Raw genomic sequence first — 21,299 nt, 5'->3', positions numbered from 1 at the left:
TTCTTATAACTCTCTATTGTCTGTGTGAACTGAAAGTGGGCCTCTGGGAGATAACACTGACAGGAGATTTACGATGTCTTTGGGGATACCGCATTCCAGAGCATGAGTTAATGTTTCTGTTCTATACAGTTCCAGGGAGACATGGCTCCTGTATGAAGTTGGGGGACCAGACACTGGTCTTTACACAATGAAAACAGTTCACACAACAGATACTGTCTGCTGTGAATTATAAGTATCTTTCATACAAATCTTAACCTTATGACCCATTCCATAAATCTGTTGCAGACTGAAGGAGGATGGACTTTGCTATAAAATGCTGTGGCTCAAACCAGCTGGTTGAGTTCTCATTGATCACCTCCAGGGGTGATTACCAACCAGCTCCATTACTGCAGTAATTAAATAATGAAGTTTGATTGTTTTGAAGAAATCTTAAAAGTCTCTCCGTTTGATTACAATAATTCCACCACACTCTCTACTGGGGAGGCCAACCGCAATATACACTGATGGTGTTTTAGGTTACAGCCATGTCATTACAGAGAGAGACAGAGGTCGGAGCTAATCGACATGCCTGGTTTTAGACAGAGAATCAATAGTCCCTGAAATAAACCCAGAGCTGATTGTCCAGACCTGCAGACAGACTGCAGTTAGTGTTGCAACAGGTCACATAGAGGGCTGGAAGCAATGTGGCCACTGGCCAGATGGACAAAATTAATGGGATGCATATTTGACTTTGAAAATAGCCTACACATTCACTCACAGTCAAAGTCAATTAGACCCTATTCAAACGGATTAATTGTTTTACACTCGGGGGAAACTGGACTCTTTTGAGTTTATGCCCTCTGAACTTGTTGCAGGACCTGATTGTGACCACAGGGCAGGACGCCCGGCGCTCGTTAACGTGTAATTGCTACACTTAACCGCGGCTGGAGATAGACGGTAAAGCGATACAGTATCGCTTTTTCGGTCAATTATTTTGTTTTATGGTTTTGAAATACATCGCAACTGATGTAATAATTTATTCACAACAGTGTCATGCCTGGGACGTCTAGCCAACTGTGACTTTACTTGCGGGAGAAGAGAAGAGAATGTGTGTTTGGTCGCAGCTGGTCTCGTTGAGTAGATGGGTCTGTGTGGAGAGACGCTGCGTTTCTCTCTCTGCTGGAGAGTACTGACCAAGGCGACAGTAACGTGACTGTGCGCATGTAAGAAAGCTATCTCTACCTCCAACAAGTCTAAGTGATAAATGCTCATATCTAGCCACAGCATGGACGGGCTGCCGACGGAGAGCACCGGACTCAACAGCATCAACAAGGAGAAAACAGATGAACAGTACCGGGCTCTAGCCTACGACACCGCGCTCAGCACACTGGTGGCCGTGGTGTTTTACGTGGTGGTCAAAGTGAGCCTGGACGGGATCAGGCAATGGCGGGCCCGGATCTCGGTTCTAATAGTGGGCTCGGGTCCCGTGGGGCTAACGGCCGCGCTAGTCGCTGTTCGCTCGGGGAAGGTGCTGAAGCTCACGCTGCTGGATGAGAGGTACCGCACGGCGCTGCTCTGCCGCCCCCAGCAGATTGCCCTGGACCCGCGCAGTGTGGAGTTCCTGCTCGAACTGGGGGTGGACTTTGATAACATGGAGGGCTGCTGGCACAACGAGCACTTCTTCACGAAGATAGGAGTGTTTCAAGAGTACCTGCTTAGCATTCTGGAGCAGAAGAGACAGAAGGTGGAAATCAAGGTTCAGCTGGGAACGAAGGTACACTACATATATTTCCCTTTATTTCTAAACCTATATTGAAAAAAATGCATAATGCACATTATTTGTAAGTTCTATATTTAGAGAGAGAGAGAACAATAGGGGGGGTTGCACTCTGGCAAGCATCAACCCACTGTATTGAATATATATACTGAACAAAAATATTAACACAACATGTAAAGTGTTGGCCCCAAGTTTCATGAGCTAAAATAAAAGATCCCAGAAATGTTCCATACCCACGAAAAGCTTATTTATTTCAAATTGTGTGCACAAATTTGTTTACAGCCCTGGTAGTGAGTGAGCATTTCTCAATTTCCTGGCAGGTGTGGCATATCAAGAAACTGATTAAAACAGCATCACAATTGTGCTGGGGTCAATAAAAGGCCACTCTAAAATGAGCAGTTTTGTCACACAACACAATGCCACAAATGTCTCAAGTTTTGAGAGTGTGCAATTGGCATGCTGACTGCAGGAATATCCACCAGAGCTGTTGTCAGACAATTGAATGTTGAATATCTACCATAAGCCGCCTCCAATGTCGTTTTAGAGAATTTGGCACTACGTCCAACCGGCCTCACGTGTAACCACGTGTAACCACGCCAGATCAGGACCTCCACAACTGGCTTCTTCACTTGCGGGATGGTCTGAAATGAGCTACCCGGACAGCTGATAAAACTGTGGGTTTGCACAACCAAAGTTTTTCAGCACAAACTGCCAGAAACCGTCTCAGGGAAGCTCATCTGTGTGCTCGTTGTTCTCACCAGGGTCTTGAGCTGACTACAGTTTAGCGTCGTAATCAATAAAAGTATGCAAATGCTCACCTTCGATGGCCACTAGCAAAGGATATTTGTGACGCTGCATGAGGCAAATGGTGGTCACACCAGATACTGACTGGTTTTCTGATCCACACCCCTACCTTTTTTAAAGGTATCTTTAACCATCAAATACATCAAATAAAATGTTATTAGTCACATGTGCCAAATACAGTATAACAGGTGAAATGCTTACTTATGAGCCACTAACCAACAATGCAGTTAAAAAAATACAGATAAGAATAAGAGATACAAGTAACAAGTAATTAAAGAGCAGCAGTAAAATAACAATAGCGAGACTATATACAGGGGGGTACCGGTACAGAGTCAATGTGCAGGGGCACCGGTTAGTTGAGGTAGTATGTACAAGTAGGTAGAGTTATTAAAGTGACGATGCATAGATGACGACAAAGAGTAGCAGTGGTGTAAAGAGGGGGAGGGGGCAATACAAATAGTCTGGGTAGCCATTTGACTAGATCAATCAATCAATCACATTTATTTATAAAGCCTTTTTACATCAGCTGATGTCACAAAGTGCTGAACAGAAACCCAGCCTAAAACCCAAAACAGCAAGCAATGCAGATGTAGAAGCACCCCTGAACTAGATGTTCAGGAGTCTGATGGCTTGGGGGTAGAAGCTGTTTAGAAACCTCTTGGACCTAGACTTGGCGCTCCGGTACTGCTTTCCATGCAGAAGCAGAAAGAACAATCTATAACTAGGGTGGCTGGAGTATTTGACAATTTTAAGGCCTTCCGCCTGGTATAGAGGTCCTGGATGGCAGGAAGCTTTGCCCCAGTGATGTACTGGGCCGTTCGCACTACCCTCTGTAGTGCCTTGCGGTCAGAGGCAGAGCAGTTGCCATAACAGACAGTGATGTAACCAGTCAGGATGTTCTCGATGGTGCAGCTGTAGAACCTTTTGAGGATCTGAGGTCCCATGCCAAATATTTTCAGTCTCCTGTGGGGGAATAGGTTTGTCGTGCCCTCTTCACGACTGTCTTGGTGTGCTTGGATCATGTCAGTTTGTTGGTGATGTGGACACAGCTCTCAACCTGCTCCACTGCAGCCCCGTTGATGAGAATGGGGGTGTGCTCGGTCCTCCTTTTCTGTAGTCCACAATAGTCTCCTTTGTCTTGATCACGTTGAGGGAGAGGTTGTTGTTCTGGCACCACATGGCCAGGTCTCTGCCCTCCTCCCTATAGGCTGTCTCGTTGTTGTCGGTGATCAGGCCTACCACTGTTGTGTCATCAGCAAATTGAATGATGGTGCTGGAGTCGTGCCTGGCCATGCCGTCATGAGAGAACAGGGAGTACAGGAGGGGACTGAGCACGCACCACTGCGGGGCCCCTGTGTTGAGGATCAGTGTGGCGGATGTGTTGTTACCTACACTTACCGCCTGAGGGCGGCCCATCAGGAAGTCCAGGATCTAGTTGCAGAGGGAGGTGTTTAGTCCCATGGTCATTAGCTTAGTGGGCTTTGAGGGCACTTTGGTGTTGAACATTGGTGTTCCTTCTGTCCAGGTGGGAAAGGGCAGTGTGGAGTGCAATAGAGATTGCATCATCTGTGGATCTGTTGGGGCGGTATACAAATTGGTGTGTGTCTAGGGTTTCTGGGATGATGGTGTTGATGTGAGCCATGACCAGCCTTTCAAAGCACTTCATGGCTACAAATGTGAGTGCTACAGGTCAGTAGTCATTTAGGCAGGGTACCTTAGTGTTCTTGGGCACAGGCACTATGGTGGTCTGCTTAAAACATGTTGGTATTACAGACAGGGACAGGGAGGGGTTGAAAATGTCAGTGAAGACACTTGCCAGTTGGTTAGCGCATGCTCGCAGTACACGTCCTGGTAATCCATGTGGCCCAGCGGCCCTGTGAATGTTGACCTTACATCGGCTGCATAGAGCGTGATCACACAGTCTTCCGGAAACAGTTGGTGCTCTCATGCATGTTTCAGTGTTATTTGCCTCGAAGCGAGCATAGAAGTAGTTTAGCTCATCTGGTAGGCTCGTGTCACTGGGCAGCTCTGGGCTGTGCTTCCCTTTGTAGTCTGTAATGGTTTGCATGGCCTGCCACATCCGACTAGCGTCAGAGCCGGTGTAGTACGATTCAATCTTAATCCTGTATTGACGCTTTGCCTGTTTGATGGTTTGTCAGAAGGCATAGCAGGATTTCTTCTAAGCTTCTGGGTTCGAGTCCCGCTCCTTGAAAGCGGCAGCTCTAGCCTTTAGCTCAGTGAGGATGCTGCCTGTAATCCATGGCTTCTGGTTGGGGTATGTACGTGCGGTCACTATGGGGATGATGTCATCGATGCACTTATTGAAGAAGCCAATGACTGATGTGGTGTACTCCTCAATGCCATTGAAGTAATCCCGGAGCATATTCCAGTCAGTGCTAGCAAAACAGTCCTGTAGTTTAGCACCTGCTTCATCTGACCACTTTTTTATTGATCTTGTCACTGGTGCTTCCTGCTTTAATTTTTAGCTTGTAAGCAGTAATCAGGAGGATAGAATTATGGTAAGATTTGCCAAATGGAGGGTGAGGGAGAGCTTTATATGTGTCTCTGTGTGTGGAATATAGGTGGTCCAGAGTTCTTTTTCCTCTGATTGTACATTTAACATGCTGATAGAAATTTGGTAAAATTGATTTAAGTTTCCCTTTCCCCATTAAAGTCCCCGGCTACTAGGAGCGCTGCCTCTGGGTGAGCGTTTTCTTGTTTGCTTATGGTGGAATACAGCTCAATTAATGCTGTCTTAGTGCCAGCCTCTGACTGAGGTGGTATGTAAACAGCTACGAAAAATACAGATGAAAACTCTCTAGGTAGGTAGTGTGGTCTACAGTTTATCGTGAGATATTCTACCTCAGGCCGAGCAATAGCTTGAGACTTCCTTAGATATTGTGCACCAGCTGTTATTTACAAAAATACATAGTCTGCCGCCCCTTGTCTCACCAGACACCGTTGTTCTATCCTGCAGGTACATTGTATAACCAACCAACTGTATGTTGATGTTGTCGTCGTTCAGCCATGACTCCGTGAAGCATAAGGTGTTAGTTTTTAATATCCTATTGGTAGTTTAATCTTCCGTGTAACTAGTCGATTTTATTCTCCAAGGATTGCACATTTGCTCACAGAATGGAGGGAAGTGGGGGTTTATTTGATCGCCTTGATCACTTCGGACCCTCTTTCTACGCCTCCTCTTCACGCAGATCATGGGGATCGGTGCATGTTCCCGAGGAAGCAGTATGTCCTTCACGTTGGATTCGTCAGAGTCATGAAAGGAAAAAAAGGATTCTGCTAGTCCGTGGTGAATAATCGCAATCCTGATGTCTAGAAGTTATTTTCGGTCATAAGAGACGGTAGCAGCAACATTATGTACAAAATAAGTAAAAACACAAGTTACAAAAAATGCAAATAAACAAACAAAATAACACAATTGGCTGGGGGCATGTAAATCGTCTGCCTTCTTCTCCGGCACCATCTTACAACAGATGCATGTCTGTATTTCCAGTCATGTGAAATCCATAGATTAGGGCATAATTTATCTATTTAAATTGACTGATTTCCTTGTATCAACTGTAACTAAGCAAAATCTTTGAAATTGTTGTTTATATTTTTGTTCAGTGTGTGTATATATACAGTACGTGTCAAAAGTTGACACACCTACTTATTCCAGGGGTTTTCTATATATTTACTATTTTCTACATTGTAGAATAATAGTGAAGACATCACAACTATGAAATAACACATATGGAATCATGTAGTAACCAAAAAGGTATAGATACAGTTGAAGTCGGAAGTTTACATACACCTTAGCCAAATATATTTAAACTCAGTGTTTCACAATTCCTGACATTTAATCCTAGTAAATATTCTTAGGTCAGTTAGGATCACCACTTTATTTTAAGAATATGAAATGTCTGTATAATAGTAGAGAGAATTATTTATTTCAGCTTTTATTTCTTTCATCACATTCCCAGTGGGTCACAAGTTTACATACACTCAATTAGTATTCGGTAGCATTGCCTTTAAATTGTTTAATTTGGGTCAAACGTTTCAAGTAATCTTCCACAAGCTTCCCACAATAATTTGGGTGAATTTTGGCCCATTCCTCCTGACAGAGGTGGTGCAACTGAGTCAGGTTTTTAGGCCTCCTTGCTCACACACACTTTTTCAGTTCTGCCCACACATTTTCTATAGGATTGAGGTCAGGGCTTTGTGATGGCCACTCCAATACCTTGACTTTGTTGTCCTTAAGCCATTTTGCCACAACTTTGGAAGTATGCTTGGGGTCATTGTCCATTTGGAAGACCCATTTGCGACCAAGCTTTAACTTCCTGACGGATGTCTTGAGATGTTGCTTTAATATATACACATCATTTTTCTATTTTGTGAAGTGCACCAGTCCCACCTGCAGCAAAGCACCCCCAAAACATGATGCTACTACCCATGTGCTTCACGGTTGGGATGGTTTCTTTTGGCTTGCAAGCCTCCCCCTTTTTCCTCCAAACATAACGATGGTCCTTATGGCCAAACAGTGCTAATTTTGTTCCATCAGACCAGAGGGCATTTCTCCAAGAAGTACGATCTTTGTCCCTATGTGCAGTTGCAAACCATAGTCTGGCTATTTTTATGGCGGTTTTGGAGCAGTGGCTTCTTCCTTGCTGAGCGGCCTTTCAGGTTATGTCGATATAGGACTCGTTTTACTGTGGATATAGATACTTTTGTACCTGTTTCCTCCAGTATCTTCACAAGGTCCTTTGCTGTTGTTCTGGGATTGATTTGCACTTTTCGCACCAAAGTATATTCATCTCTAGGAGACAGAACGTGTCTCCTTCCTGAGCGGTATGCCGGCTGCGTGGTCCCATGGTGTTTATACTTGCATACTATTGTTTGTACAGATGAACGTTGTACCTTCAGGCGTTTGGAAATTGCTCGCAAGGATGAACCAGAGTTGTGGAGGGCTACAATTTTTTATCTGAGGTCTTGGCTGATTTATTTTGATTTTCCCATGATGTCAAGCAAAGAGGCACTGAGTTTGAAGGTAGGCCTTGAAATACATCCACACCTCCAATTGACTCAAATTATATCAATTAGCCTATCAGAAGCTTCTAAAGCCATGACATAATTTTCTGGAATATTCCAAGCTGCTTAAAGGCACAGTCAACTAAGTGTATGTAAACTTCTGACCCACTGGAATTGTGATACAGTGAACTATATGTGAAATAATCTGTCTGTAAACAATTGTTGGAAAAATGTATTGTGTCGTGCACAATGTAGATGTCCTAACCGACTTGCAAAAATGATAGTTTGTTAACAAGAAATTTGTGGAGTAGTTGAAAAACGAGTTTTAATAACTCCAACCTAAGTGTATGTAAACTTCCGACTCCAACTGTATATAGATATTTAATATGTATTTAGGATCATATGATTGTTCACTTTTTAGTTGACATTTTTTTAACCAGCCACCTTTCTGTTCTATAGAATAGCCTGAGATTCAGTGACTATACATCACCACCTGATAGATACACATCTGATGTATAGTTGGTTGTAAAGAGTCACTGGTAAATGTGTTCTGATGCAGATTACCATACCACTCATTGCATAAATCTCCCTAAGCCTTTCTCTGCATTACAGCATTAAACAATGGTAGAATGATGGCAGCCTACAGTACTAGGGCTTATAGCAGCACATCATTATATAATGGCAAAATTATGATCACATTCACTAAAGCTGGGCTTATCTGCTGACACAACATAACCGGGGAAATGTGTGTCCTCAGGCTCTCTCTATTCTGAAAGGCAGAGACCCCCAGTCCTGCTCCTCTAGAGCCACAGTAGTATTGCATGTTTTTGTCCCAGCTTAGTGCCATCACACCTGACTCAGTTAATCAACTGATCATTGTCCCCTTGATTAGCTGAATCATGTGTTTTTTTGCTGAGTTGGAACAAAAACATGCAGTCTGCAGCTCTCAAGGAGCAGTGTTGAGGATCACTGCTCTAAAGGCCTTATCTGTTTGCTGTCTGGACAGAGTTTCTCAGTTCACACCAGTGCCTTTTGATCACTTCATGACATTTGTAATGAATAAATCAGTACCTATTGCCATGGCAATAATAATCCCCATTGGTTAATCAGTATCTGATTAAAGGTAGGAATGAAGGCCAGTGGACAGTGCAGCCCTTGAGGATGAGAGCTGTCCACCCCTGGTTCACCTTCCTCTCCCTGCTTCCTCCCTGCTGCCTCCCTGGCGATCCAGTGACTCACCCCATGTTTATGCATTAAAGCAGGTGAACTTCAAGGTCAAGCATATCTTTGATCGGAACAAAGTTCTGCATCATTAAAAAACATTGACATTTCTGAAGCGTCCTGTCCATAGCCATTATTAGACAGGAGTGCTTGATTATTGGTTTAGTCCCAGGCTGTGTGATCTGTGAATGAATAACAGGACTTTTAAATCACCAGTTCTCTGTAGTCTGAATGGATTTAACACGTCTTAGCCTCGACTCTCAGCCATCACTGGCTCAAACCTTATTGAGTTTAATGTTGGACACACACCAGGGGAGAACGACTTCTCCCTCTCATTGAAGCCAAAGATGTTCAAGGCCAACCGCGGTCCTGCAGGCTGTTGTTTTCAGAAAGGCAGGATCCCCCATTATAGTGAATGAGAAAATGGCAATCTTCTTGAGAAATGTTCATGTAAATGAACAAAAAAGTCTAAGACAATCATGGTGCCAATAGTTGCTTTTATTACACCAGATGTACACTACATGGCCGAATGTATGTGGACACCTGCTCGTCGTATATCTAATTTCAAAGTCATCAGCATTAATATGGAGTTAGTCACACTTTAATGCTATTACAGCCTCCACTCTTCTGGGAAGGCTTTACACTAGATGCTGGAACATTGCTGCGGGGACTTGCTTCCATTCAGCCACAAGAGCATTAGTGAGGTCGGGCACAGATGTTGGGCCGCTAGGCCTGGCTCGCACTCAGCTCTTCAGTAAGGCCATTCATTCTACTGCCAATGTTTGTCTATGGAAATTGCATGGCTCTGTGCTCGATTTTATACACCTGTAAGCAACTGTTGTGGCTGAAATAGTAAAATCCACTAATTTGAAGGGGTGTCCACATACTTTAGTATATATAGTGTATGTCCTTGAACCGATTATTGTAAAATCGTACACAGAATAAGTTCTAAGGATAATTTAGATTCTAACAGCAGCCTGCAGTACCCCGGTTGTTCTCCAACTTGAGATAGTCAATAAGATAGGGAAGCACTGAGCTAGCCTGCAACATCACTTCCTGGACTAGCTCAATCTGCGTATATTATGTCTCCAGAAGACACCATTTTAGCAAGCTAAAAACTTACTTCCTTGCCTTTAAATGTGCTATTGAGTCTTCACATAAGAATGAATAGTGTTAAGTAATCGATGGCTTTATCCATTTATATTTACAATCGGACACACACTCTCACACACACACTCCCACGCGCTCTCTCTTTCTCTCTCTGTCTCTCTCTCTTTTTCTCTCTCGTTCTCTCTCTCTCTCTCTCTTTCTCTTTCTCTCTCTCTCTTTCTCTCTTGTTCTCTCTCTCTCTCTCTCTCTCTCTTTCTCTCATTGTCTCTCTATCTCTGACTATTATTTTCTATCTGTATTATTCATTCCTCTATTCCTGTTATCAGGTATTTATTTTGTATAAACTAACAATCTTTTGTATTTGTTTTAATCAACAGTTATCTGTGTGTGTGATAGTGTCTACACCAGATCACTGCCCTACTCTATTGCTCTGGACACTTAGCCTTATCACAGACATGAACCAGTACCTAAACAAACCAGGATATCAGAGCCAGCCGGACACAGACACACGCACGGCTGCACCCTACGCAAGCACACACACAAACACACAAAGTTGTCTCAAACATAGGGCTGTTATTGTTTGGTATTTTAGATAATAATAACAATAATAGTCCTCATCATAATAATAATTAGGTGGGTGCTTATATTAGTCCTATTTCATGTGCTTTTGGAAATGTATTTTTTTGCATATCCCAACTCCCCCTCAGACACCCTCGGAGAGTGGGGTTATGGCTAGGGTCAGCCATTATCAATGGCAACCCTGGAGCAATTAGGGTTAAGCTAAGCTACCTTGCTCGAGGGCACATGGACAGGGGTGTAAGTGTGATCCTTTAAGCTGTATGACTGGTATGTCTCTGATGATGTCGTACCACTTTTAGGATAAGCATGTTTGTTTAGACAGAAAGAGGGATAGAAGGGGAGGGTATAAACATGATTTTATTTTATTTAACCATTATTTAACTAGGCAAGTCAGTTAAGAAGAAATTCTTATTTACAATAATGAATAAATGAATAAAAAATAATAATCTACCCCCCCTCTCTCACTCTCTCTCGCTCTCTCTCTGTCCCTTTCTTGATCTGTTCTTCCTGTTTATCAGTTCACAGAGGAGTACCTGCGGAAGATCCCGGGTTCTGATTGGCCGCGTGTGATCGTGGTGGCTGATGGGTCGTGTGGGGACTCATGCTCTGTGCTGGGTATCAGCTCTGACTACACTGTAGAGTCCTGCCACGCATACGGGGCTAATGCCACTATAGAGAGACTGGACCAGAGACAGGTCAGACAAGCGCGCGCGCGCACACACACACACACACACACACACACACACACACACACACACACACAGATCAAACAGAGCCCTGGTGGTTCACAGCTGAATGCAATACAGTATATAACTCCTATATAAACCATATCTCTGTAGAATGGCCATAAGGACTGTCTATACTAGCAATATGGCCCTGTTCCATGTTGGTCTGTCAAACCTGCCCTTGGTGTGTTTATGGTAATCTGAACATCTCCTTAAGTACACTGTATAGAGCTTATTGTACTCTATGGGAACATTGAGATCCATCCATAGATAAAAGTAGTCAGTGACAGGCTGAAGCCCCTTTTGAATTATATTGATGCTATCAGGTGTACAGCAGGTGTTACTGTACTGTATGTCAGGCTTGTCAGGCCCTCAGGCCGTGTATTGTCTTGATCCTCATCTGTTACCTGACTGATGGATATATGAATGTGATGTCATCAGCTCTGGTGTTCCTGGGCCAAAGGTCATCTGTCATGGCAACCAGAGAGTGGATGGTGTGATGAGTTAGTGGTGTTACTGGGAGCAGCAGAGGGGAGGAAGGAAGGAAGAAATGAATGACGGGATAATGAAGGAATAGAAGAAACAGAGGAAACAGAGGAAATACAGACAGGATGATGACATAGGCAGCTATCAGCACAACAAGATCTGCTATGCAACAGCGGTCTCCTCTATCTGTATGAACTCTGATGTGTTTGCTGTGTGTCTTTAAAGAAAAGATTCACTTAATTTGAACAAATCAATGTTTTTGATGTAAATTGTGTGTTATGGAAATGCCCAGACACTTTTTTTGCAATCTCCCTTGTTTTTGAGAAACTTACCCCACCAGAGATATACTTTCTCATGCTCGTTCAGCAGTTACAGTTAGAGATAAAACATGAACAAAGGAAACAACTACATTCTCAGTGTAGTGGGACTTGAGCGATACTTCTTTCTGTGGTCATGCGCATACTACATGGAGAAGCAGCACAGCTGGATAGGGGGAACCACTCAGGTCACACAAAATGGAACATAACGTTGTGGATAAAGTTTGGAATGACACAATTTCATGTGTACAAGTGTACATCTAACGACCATACTGAGAGTGTTGCAGTTTGTAAAAGGACGTACAGTACTGGGTGTTTTTGGAGCCTTTGTTCATGTTTTATCTCTGCCCCTATAGCTGCTGAACGAGCATGAGTAACTATATTGCTGGTTGGGAAAGTTTCTCAAAGACAAGTTAGAGGCACTTCTATACTGCAACATGCCATTTTCCTTTCATGTGAAATGAATGTTTTATAAAACTGAAAGTCAACTAAACTTGGGTTCATTATAGGTACAATTCTGGCACCAGAAATGTCTTCATTCATGATGATTCTCTCTTACTGGGTCTAGAACATAATTCTCAGTACTCTAAAATAGCCTACTCTCATTATCTTCTTTCCTTCAACTGCATTGACATGAAACAACTGGTCTGGTGAATGCAAATTGTAGATATAATAGGCATCCACTATATTGCTTACACATTGGCTAGGTTTGATCAGTGAAGATGGTGAGCAGATGAAGCCCTTCTAGACAATTTAGATGGTCTCCTAACTAATAAACAGACACAGCCTCTTGGCTGCCCTGCAGGGAGAGATAAGCACCTGGATCATATTTACATAAGCAGTCATCACATGTCCTGCATAGCTAACCAGACACCAGGAAAAACACTGATAAGACACAGTTTATTCTCATAATAAAGAAGACAGGGCTGTGGGCACAGATGTAATAGCAATGCAAACAATGTAAAACACAAATATGAGAGAGACAGAGAACGAGAGAGCGCGCGCGAGAGAGTTAAACCACTTGTTCTATCCAAGGCTATGTCAGGTCAGTGTTTCATAAGGTTGAGCAGTAGCAGTGATGTGTCACATCTGTTTCTCAGAGACCTGTTTGCATTCATCATGGGTTTACTCTGTTCTCTTATTGTGCTCCAGCTACATCCTCTCCACAGTGGCAGATTCACACAGCTGTGACTTCCAATCACTACTTAATTTATCTATCTCTCGCTGGCCGTTTCCGTTAGTTAATGAATTTAGCTCAGAGGATATGACCTGTTTACCCACCCCGCTCTCTCCTCTGCAGTGGTAAAACACTGTTGGATTACACTGGTCTGGTTCATGTCATTGATGTGAATTTAGATCAATTATGGGGGGGGGGGGGGGGGGGGGTTAAAGGATAAAACACCCTTTTGGGGTGGAAAAGGGGTCAGATGTGTGAAAAAGAAAGAGAGAGATGAAGAAAGAGATGGAGAGTGAGAGCTAGAGAGATAATACACATGCACATAGAAAGAGAGAGGGTGAGAGAGGTGGAGAGCAGAGAGAGGAAAAGGGTGGTATAGAGGGCAACATCAAGTGAGATATAAATATTCAATATCTGAAGCACATTTACTGTACTAATACCATGTCATAATTAGTTAATTGTTGCTATTTAAGGGAGAATCAACTACGGGCTATGCGTTCTATGAAAAATAATGAATGATATGGAAGGTGTGAACTAACCTTCCACGGAGAACGCATAGAGCCCCGAGTTGAGAACGCATAGACTACTGAGTTGATTATCCCTTTTATACCATGCCTACAATTTAACACATTTGCTGCAAGAAATTGGTTCATTTGCAGGTAAAAATATGTTCAACTTCCACTGAGGTAGCTAGCACAGCTACATTAGTTGCCTTGGTAACCAAACAAACAGACTTGCTTGTTTAGCTAACCAGACCATCAGTCCTAGGGCGCATTCGTAAATTCGCTCTGGCTATCTACTCCAATTTCAGAGCACTCTCATTTGAGTGTGCAAAAGCGCAGAATAACAGAAGAATTTACGAACGTACCCCTAGCTGGCTGTTATGAAAATCGAATTTAACAATGTCAATAATATTGTCAATTCAACTTATGCTTTCAAAAGAAGCTCAAACATACACTGAACAAAAATATAAACGCAACATGCAACAATTAGTTACAGTTATAAGGAAATCAGTCAATTGCAATAAATACATTTCTATGGATTTCACATGACTGGGGATACAGATATGCATCTGTTGATCACAGATACCTAAAAACTTATTTGGGATAGGGGGCAGCATTTTCACTTTTGGATGAATAATGTGCCTAGAGTGAACTGCCTCCTACTCAGTCCCAGATGCTAATATATGCATTATTATTATATGCATACAATATTGGATAGAAAACACTCTGAAGTTTCCACAACTGTTTGAATGATGTCTGTGAGTATAACAGAACTCATATGGCAGGCAAAAAACTGAAAAAAAATCTAAACAAGAGGTGGGAATTCTGAGGTTTGTAGTTTTTGAACTCACCCCTATCGAATACAGAGTGGGATGTGGGTTATTTTGCACTTCCTAAGGCTTCCACTAGATGTCAACTGTCTTTAGAACTTTGTTTCAGGCTGCTCCTGTGAAGGGGGGCCGGATGGGAGCTGTTTGACTAAGGGGTCTGCCTGCAGCCTCGTTCTCAGTCACACGCTATCACATGAGAGGTATCTCTCGTTCCATTGCTTTTCTACAGACAATGGAATTCTCCGGTTGGAACATTATTGAACATTTATGATAAAAACATCCTAAAGATTGATTCTATACTTAGTTTGACAAGTTTCTTCGACCTGTAATAAAACTTTTTGAACATTTCGTCCGACTGGACCTGAACGCGATTTTGGATTTGTTTACCAAATGCCCTAACAAAAGAAGCTATTGGACATAAATGAACATAAATGATGGACATTATCGAACAAAACAAGCATTTATTGTGGAACTACGATTCCTGGGAGTGCATTCTGATGAAGATCATCAAAGGTAAGTGAATATTTATAATGCTATTTATGAAGAATGTTGACTACCCAACATGGCGGATATTTCTCTGGCTGGTTTGGGCTCTGAGCGCCATTCTCAGATATGCTTTTTCCGTAAAGTAAAAAAAAAATCTTACACAGCGGTTGCATTAAGGAGAAGTTTATCTAAAGTTCCACGCATAACACTTGAATTTTCATCAACATTTATAATGAGTATTTCTGTGAATTCATGTGGCTCTCTGCAATATCACTGCATGTTTTGGAACTACTGAACGTAACACACCAATGTAAAATACGATTTTTGGATATAAATATGAACTTTACCGAACAAAACATACATGTATTGTGTAACATGAAGTCCTATGAGTGTCATCTGATGAAGATCATTAAAGGTTAGTGATTAATTTTATCTCTATTTGTGCTTTTTGTGACTCCTCTCTTTGGCTGGAAAAATGGCTGTGTTTTTTCTGTGGCTTGGTGGTGATCTAACATAATCGTTTGCGGAGCTTTCGCTGTAAACCATTTTTGAAATCAGACACTGTGGCTGGATTAACGAGAACGTTATCTTTAAAATGGTGCCTAATACTCGTATGTTTGAGAAATTTGATTTATGAGATTTCTGTTGATTTGTATTTGGTGCCCTGCAATTTCATTGGCTGTTGGCGAGCGGAACCCAAGTCCTAGACAGGTTAAGGTAGGGGCGTGTCAGTATCTGGTATGACCACCATTTGCCTCATGCAGCGCGACACATCTCTGTCGCATAGAGTTGATCAGGCTGTTGATTATGGCCTGTGGAATGTTGTCCCACTCCTCTTCAATGGCTCTGCAAAGTTTCTGGATATTGACGGGAACTGGAACACGCTGTCAAACACGTTGATGCACAGTATCACAAACAGGCTTAACAGGTGACATGTCTGGTGAGTATGCAGGCCATGGAAGAACTCTGACATTTTCAGCTTCCAGGAATTGTGTACAGATCCTTTCGACATAGGGCCGTGCTTTATGCTGAAACATGAGGTGACCGCAGAGGATGAATGACACGACAATGGGCCTCAGGATCTCGTGCATTCAAATTGCCATTGATAAAATGCAACTGTGTTCGTTGTCCGTGGCTTATGCCTGCCCACACCATAACCCCACCTTCACCACGTGGGGCACTCTGTTCACAACATTGACATCAGAACACCGCTCTCCCACACGACACGTCTGCCATCTGCCTGGTACAGTTGAAACCGGGATTCATCGATGAAGCGCCCACTTCGCCAGTGGCCATCAAAGGCAATTCGATATTGGGAAGGTGTTCCTAATGTTTGGTATACTGTGAGTATAGCCATTGAATTATACCGTGCTGTGATACTGTGCGTTATAGGGAAATAATGCTTGCTCTATAATGCCCTTCACACCATTCAGAAACGAGTATTCAACGATGACATGGTTTAAACAGTTTTACAGGATAAGAACATATCATTGAATCTATGAAGGTTTTTTAACAGTTCTCCCTAAGTAGTTTTATGTTATTTCTATACTGATGATGGTAAGTATGACAGTAATCTTTTCTCTCAGCACTCTAAATTAATCTAAATTAAATCCATCTGTTGCTCCCTCTCTCTCTTCCTCTATATCTCTTACTTACACACACACACACACACTGACATCCCTCTCCTTTTCATCTCCAGGTGCCCACCCCAGAGATCCGAGCCCACAGCCTGTTCTTCGACTTGTCTGCGTACGGAGTGGAGGCTCTCAGGGAGCCGAAAAGCTCTGCCGTCAAGCCAGGGTTCCACCTCAAGATCTACGGAACCTTCCGGAACCGCTACATGGCTCTGGTCTGCCCTGCCTCAGACACCAAGATGGTCCGCTTCCTCCGACACACAGCTAACTCCTCGGTAAAGACCCTAGCAGGCACTGTCTATTTCTGATGACAGCACAGAGCATCCGTTCCATACCAATTCCCTGCACATTTCCCTAGGACCTGGGATGGGACCACTAGCCAACACCTAGAGCTAAGACCTATTCTTCAGGCTTGCCACAGTCTGCTTACCAACATAAATAAGCTGAGGTTTAGAAAACAAATGGACAGAAAATGAATCAATCAATCATCCAATAATGAATGCTGTGATCACAGTATGTTTTCTGTGCCCTTCCATGCATGTGTGTATGAGCCTTGGCTCCCTGCTTGGCCAGACTAATGTACTGTATTTCTAATAATAACCCTGGCCACAGAGTCGCTTTTTACACCTACTTACCTCACACCTTTCTTCCAGCACATGACCCCTGACCACACTGTGTTAGTCTGTTGAGTACACAGAGCAAAGCCCTGTGTGTGTGTATGTCTCTGTGTGTGTGTGTGTGTGTGGCTGGAGGGGCCATCTGTACACTCTTAGAAAAAAGGGTTACAAAAGGGTTCTTTGGCTGTCCCCATAGGAGAACCCTTATTTTATTCCATGTAGAACACACACACGTATGCTGTTACTTGGTTACGGATGACTGTCTTGGTGTGGGCCGAAGGACAGATGAGTGGAGAGCACAGCAGTGTCACAGAGAGAGAGAGGAAGAGAGTAGAAGAGAGAGAAAGGAAGAAGGGGGGGAATCATTCATTTCATGGCTGTAATCGTTTTACAATCGACGTGATAACAGAGCAGACGTCAGAGGAGGGTCAGAGATGTGTTTTCTACTGTTCTTTTTCAAGTTTCACTGTCTTCCAGAACATCAATGGATAAGATTAAAATGTCCTGATTATATTCCTGTACAATTGACTCTGGTAGGTACCGCAGTTTGTTTGTATGGCAGAGGTAGCTCACTGGGCTGTGCTCTTGGTTTGAGCAACAAATCTGAGCCCATGAGCTAACATGGTTTTGCACTGACAACTTGGGCTGTCAGTTACAGTCACTCAGGTCCCTCTTTTTCTCTAAGAGGATCTTCAGTTGCTTTGTCTTTGTCTTGGCCACACCAGATTTCTTTATCCAGCCCTTGGCTGGCTGGGTGGGTGGTGTTTCTGTTTGACTATAAAACTGTAGTGTGTAACTTTTCAACCCAAAACCAACCACCACTGACCAATCAAACAATACCAAGTTTACAGTGCAACCTGACCACCAAGGCCCAATCTCCATGGGGTGTCACAGCATTTACAGGCTTGTGTGGGGGATGAGACCAGTGTAAATAAGACAGAATTCCTGAGAGGACCACAAAATGTTTTTGCATATATTAATTCAGAGTTCACCCTGTACAGATACAAGTAACCACAGAGATCATACATCAATATACTGTAGAGAGCATCAGAGTTATCCTCAGTGAACAACTTTCAGATAGAGTAATACTATAGTATCCATCTCTGGTATCTATCAAATTCAATAGTCAGTCTCTGGATACTGTACCAGAGAGAAACATTTTGACCACTCAGAAAGGCGAAGGGCTGACTAGTCCTTGGGCATTGTCCTTTGTTCCTGGACTTTTTGCCATGCAACTCCAGGTAACAGTGCACACATAAATTAGGGGCGAGCCTACAAAACACATTCTGTTCCATGACTCATCTCTGGTTTCCTCTCCCTCCAGATCATGAAGAACATCTTCCACCAGTCGTTTAATGCGTATAAGACCGACATCGAGCCCCGTCTCAACGACCTGACACTGCACCGCATGCAGTGCAGTAGACGTCTATTTGACATCCAGCTGTCTCACCGGAGAGTCAGTGCCGCCTACATAGAGGGAGACAATGTGTCTGTGACCGTGGAGGGGGAGGCGGTACGGGTGCTCAACTTCGACACAGGTACACGCAAACGCCCTGACATCAGCTTACATTGGTACACAAAAAAGTTCTGGCTTCACTTGTCGCAGTGCTCAACTTCTGTGGTATCACTAATGCAGGTATGTGTAACTCCTTTACTTCATCATCATCATCATCATCATCAACAGAGTGCTTGGTTTTCCCATAGGTAAAATAAATCACCCTTGTTGTCAAGGGGTCCCTATTTTTAGAGCATGAAGACACTTGAGAAGGAGAGAGAAATGGATGGATGAGATGAAGTGGTGTGACTCACTACTGTACTGAATGCCATTTTAGCCTCTGAAAATCAATTTCTCCATCTCTCTGAGGTTGCTTTTTACTTTACAACATTTCAACATCTTTTAGAGTACCCGTCAGTGTCTTTCAGGCTACGTGTAACCGTTTTTATTAATGAGGGGTTTATGAAATGAATAACGCCTTTTGATATGTGTTTTATCGCTCATATTTTCAGTATCTATGATAAGAGTACAATATAACATCTCTCCCAAGACCTCATGATTTCAGATTCATCTTCTCACTATGTTTGATAGATATTCAACTCACAGCACTGATAAAATGTATCTTTGTCCCCCCCCCCCCCGCCCCCCCTTCTCCTCCGACCAGGTTGTGGGGTGAACCTGGGGATGAGGGGTCTTGAGTCCTTGGGAACATTTATCTACCACACGGCCACGGCTGTGGACCAGAATGACATGTTGGAGGCCCTGTCCGCCAAGATCCAGCACTCCAGACAGGTGGCCGAGACCTTCAGGCAGACTGGTCTGGCACACACCATGTTCGAGTGACACACAGTGACACAAGGGGGCGGAGTGGGACACTGTCTCTAGAGTCCCTGTTTCAGCTGAAAGAGAAAAGTGGCTTTTATATTAAATGTAAAAAAGCTGCTTTACCACCGTTGGCCCATGGATCAGGAGCACAGAGAGGGTTCTGAACAGGAAACATACTCTATGGATGAATGTACAGGAGGTTGGTGGCACCTTAATTGGGGAAGACGGGCTCGTGGTAATGGCTGGAGTGGAATAAGGGGAATGGTATCAAATAAATCAAACACATGATTTCCAAGATCTATAGCCTTTATGTATGGTCTGCCGTGAGGACCAAAGCGCATATGTCAGTGTTTCATTTCAGGGATGGGAGTGTCTCGGTGTTCTACAGTGGCTTCCTTCCCTTACCTTCCATCATCCAACCAATCCTGTAGTTTCAGATAGATGGATGATGGACAGGAAGCTGTTAAAGAGCATTGAGATGCAGTCTTGCACTTGATGTTCTGTGGGTTTAACTGAAACTTGAATTGTGTGATGGAGTTTCTTTTTTTCCGGTGGAGTGACCTGTTTTGTGAGATATTCAGTACAGTATGTTCTAATTCTGTGTTTTTGACACCTTTGGTATGTGCCTGGTGCATCGTACAACTCACAAACCTTGGCCATTAGCCAGAAACAAATGGCTTCTGTTGTTACAAACCCTTTACTGCTGAATAATGTTTGAGTAGCTTTTAAGATTCTAGAACTGCCTCTGATTAGGACTTTTAGTATTGTTGAAGGAAGCTGAGTGGCAGGCTGAAAACGTCTGGTCCCTCTCATCTCCACTAATATAAAAAGGCAGGATAGATGAACGCAATATGTGCAGATAAAGGGAAGGCGACAAAGAGAGGAAGCCAGTTTGTACTTTTGGGATTATGCACCCATAGTTCCACAGGAAGATGTGGAAGGAGCTTATTATGGCAGTATGTTCCAATGGGGAAGAAGAGAATTGACTAAGTAGTAACACGTGGGAGAAGGTATCATGTTGAAGTGCCATAAGTACTGGCTCAATCAGTCGTTACCACACCGGACTGATACAAGTGAAGATTGTACTCTTTCTATGGATATTGTTTGTTTGTTTAATAAAATATATGGTCTTTCAAATCACAGGTTTCTATGTACAGTATGTAGTTCATGGTTAGGTGATAATGCCATCTAGTGGTATTTTAGACGTTAGGACATAATTCTGTATCACAAGAGAGGCTTTGCACTATTAAAAGTGTAATACTGCTCCCCCCACCAACTAAATATTGTAAAAAAATAACTCAAATAAAACACACAAGGATTAGGTTTAATGTACACATATTTGCATTATGCACTGTAAAGACAAGAGTATACTGTACATTTAACCACCAGTATCAGGAGCATGGCCGTGCTTACCTGTTCCTAGTATCTACACTCTATCCAAGCTCCACAACCACAGTTAAGAGCCTACTGCCCCTAATCGTAGAAAAGAAAACACTAGAAACTTAAACCTTTGACCCTTCATACAAAAGGTGTGTTAAGTTTGTACAACCGATTAACCCATCAACCACTCAATAGTTTATTACCTCCTCTTGAGTAGTTTGCTGTGTAGTCTATTGTCCGTATGAAGGAGTTTTGGTTATGGAATGTTTGTTTGATGCTGGACATGGGCTGCATTGCTCTCCATCTCCTCTAGAGGACGTTATTGGACA

General features: G+C 43.1%; 1 protein-coding gene across 1 annotated transcript; it reads left to right on the top strand.

The window, feature by feature from the left end:
* The first annotated feature begins 649 nt into the window (after window positions 1–649).
* On the top strand, window positions 650–20,727 carry si:dkey-234i14.6. The gene is made up of 5 exons (XM_021572453.2): window positions 650–1,753; window positions 11,014–11,190; window positions 16,719–16,928; window positions 18,595–18,808; window positions 19,430–20,727. The coding sequence occupies exons 1-5, from the start codon at window positions 1,244–1,246 to the stop codon at window positions 19,606–19,608; spliced, it is 1,290 nt and encodes a 429-aa protein (XP_021428128.1). The 5' UTR covers window positions 650–1,243; the 3' UTR covers window positions 19,609–20,727.
* The last annotated feature ends 572 nt before the right edge of the window (window positions 20,728–21,299 follow it).

Source organism: Oncorhynchus mykiss, chromosome 2 (assembly GCF_013265735.2).
Source record: "Oncorhynchus mykiss isolate Arlee chromosome 2, USDA_OmykA_1.1, whole genome shotgun sequence".
NCBI lineage: Eukaryota > Metazoa > Chordata > Actinopteri > Salmoniformes > Salmonidae > Oncorhynchus > Oncorhynchus mykiss.
This window is presented reverse-complemented; position numbering and strand designations above follow the sequence as displayed.

Coding starts and splice junctions, on each gene's coding strand:
- si:dkey-234i14.6 (XM_021572453.2), top strand. CDS start 1,244: ATGCTCATATCTAGCCACAGCATGGACGGGCTGCCGACGGAGAGCACC. Junction 11,191..16,718: donor AGAGACTGGACCAGAGACAG/GTCAGACAAGCG, acceptor TTTCATCTCCAG/GTGCCCACCCCAGAGATCCG. Junction 16,929..18,594: donor GACACACAGCTAACTCCTCG/GTAAAGACCCTA, acceptor CTCTCCCTCCAG/ATCATGAAGAACATCTTCCA.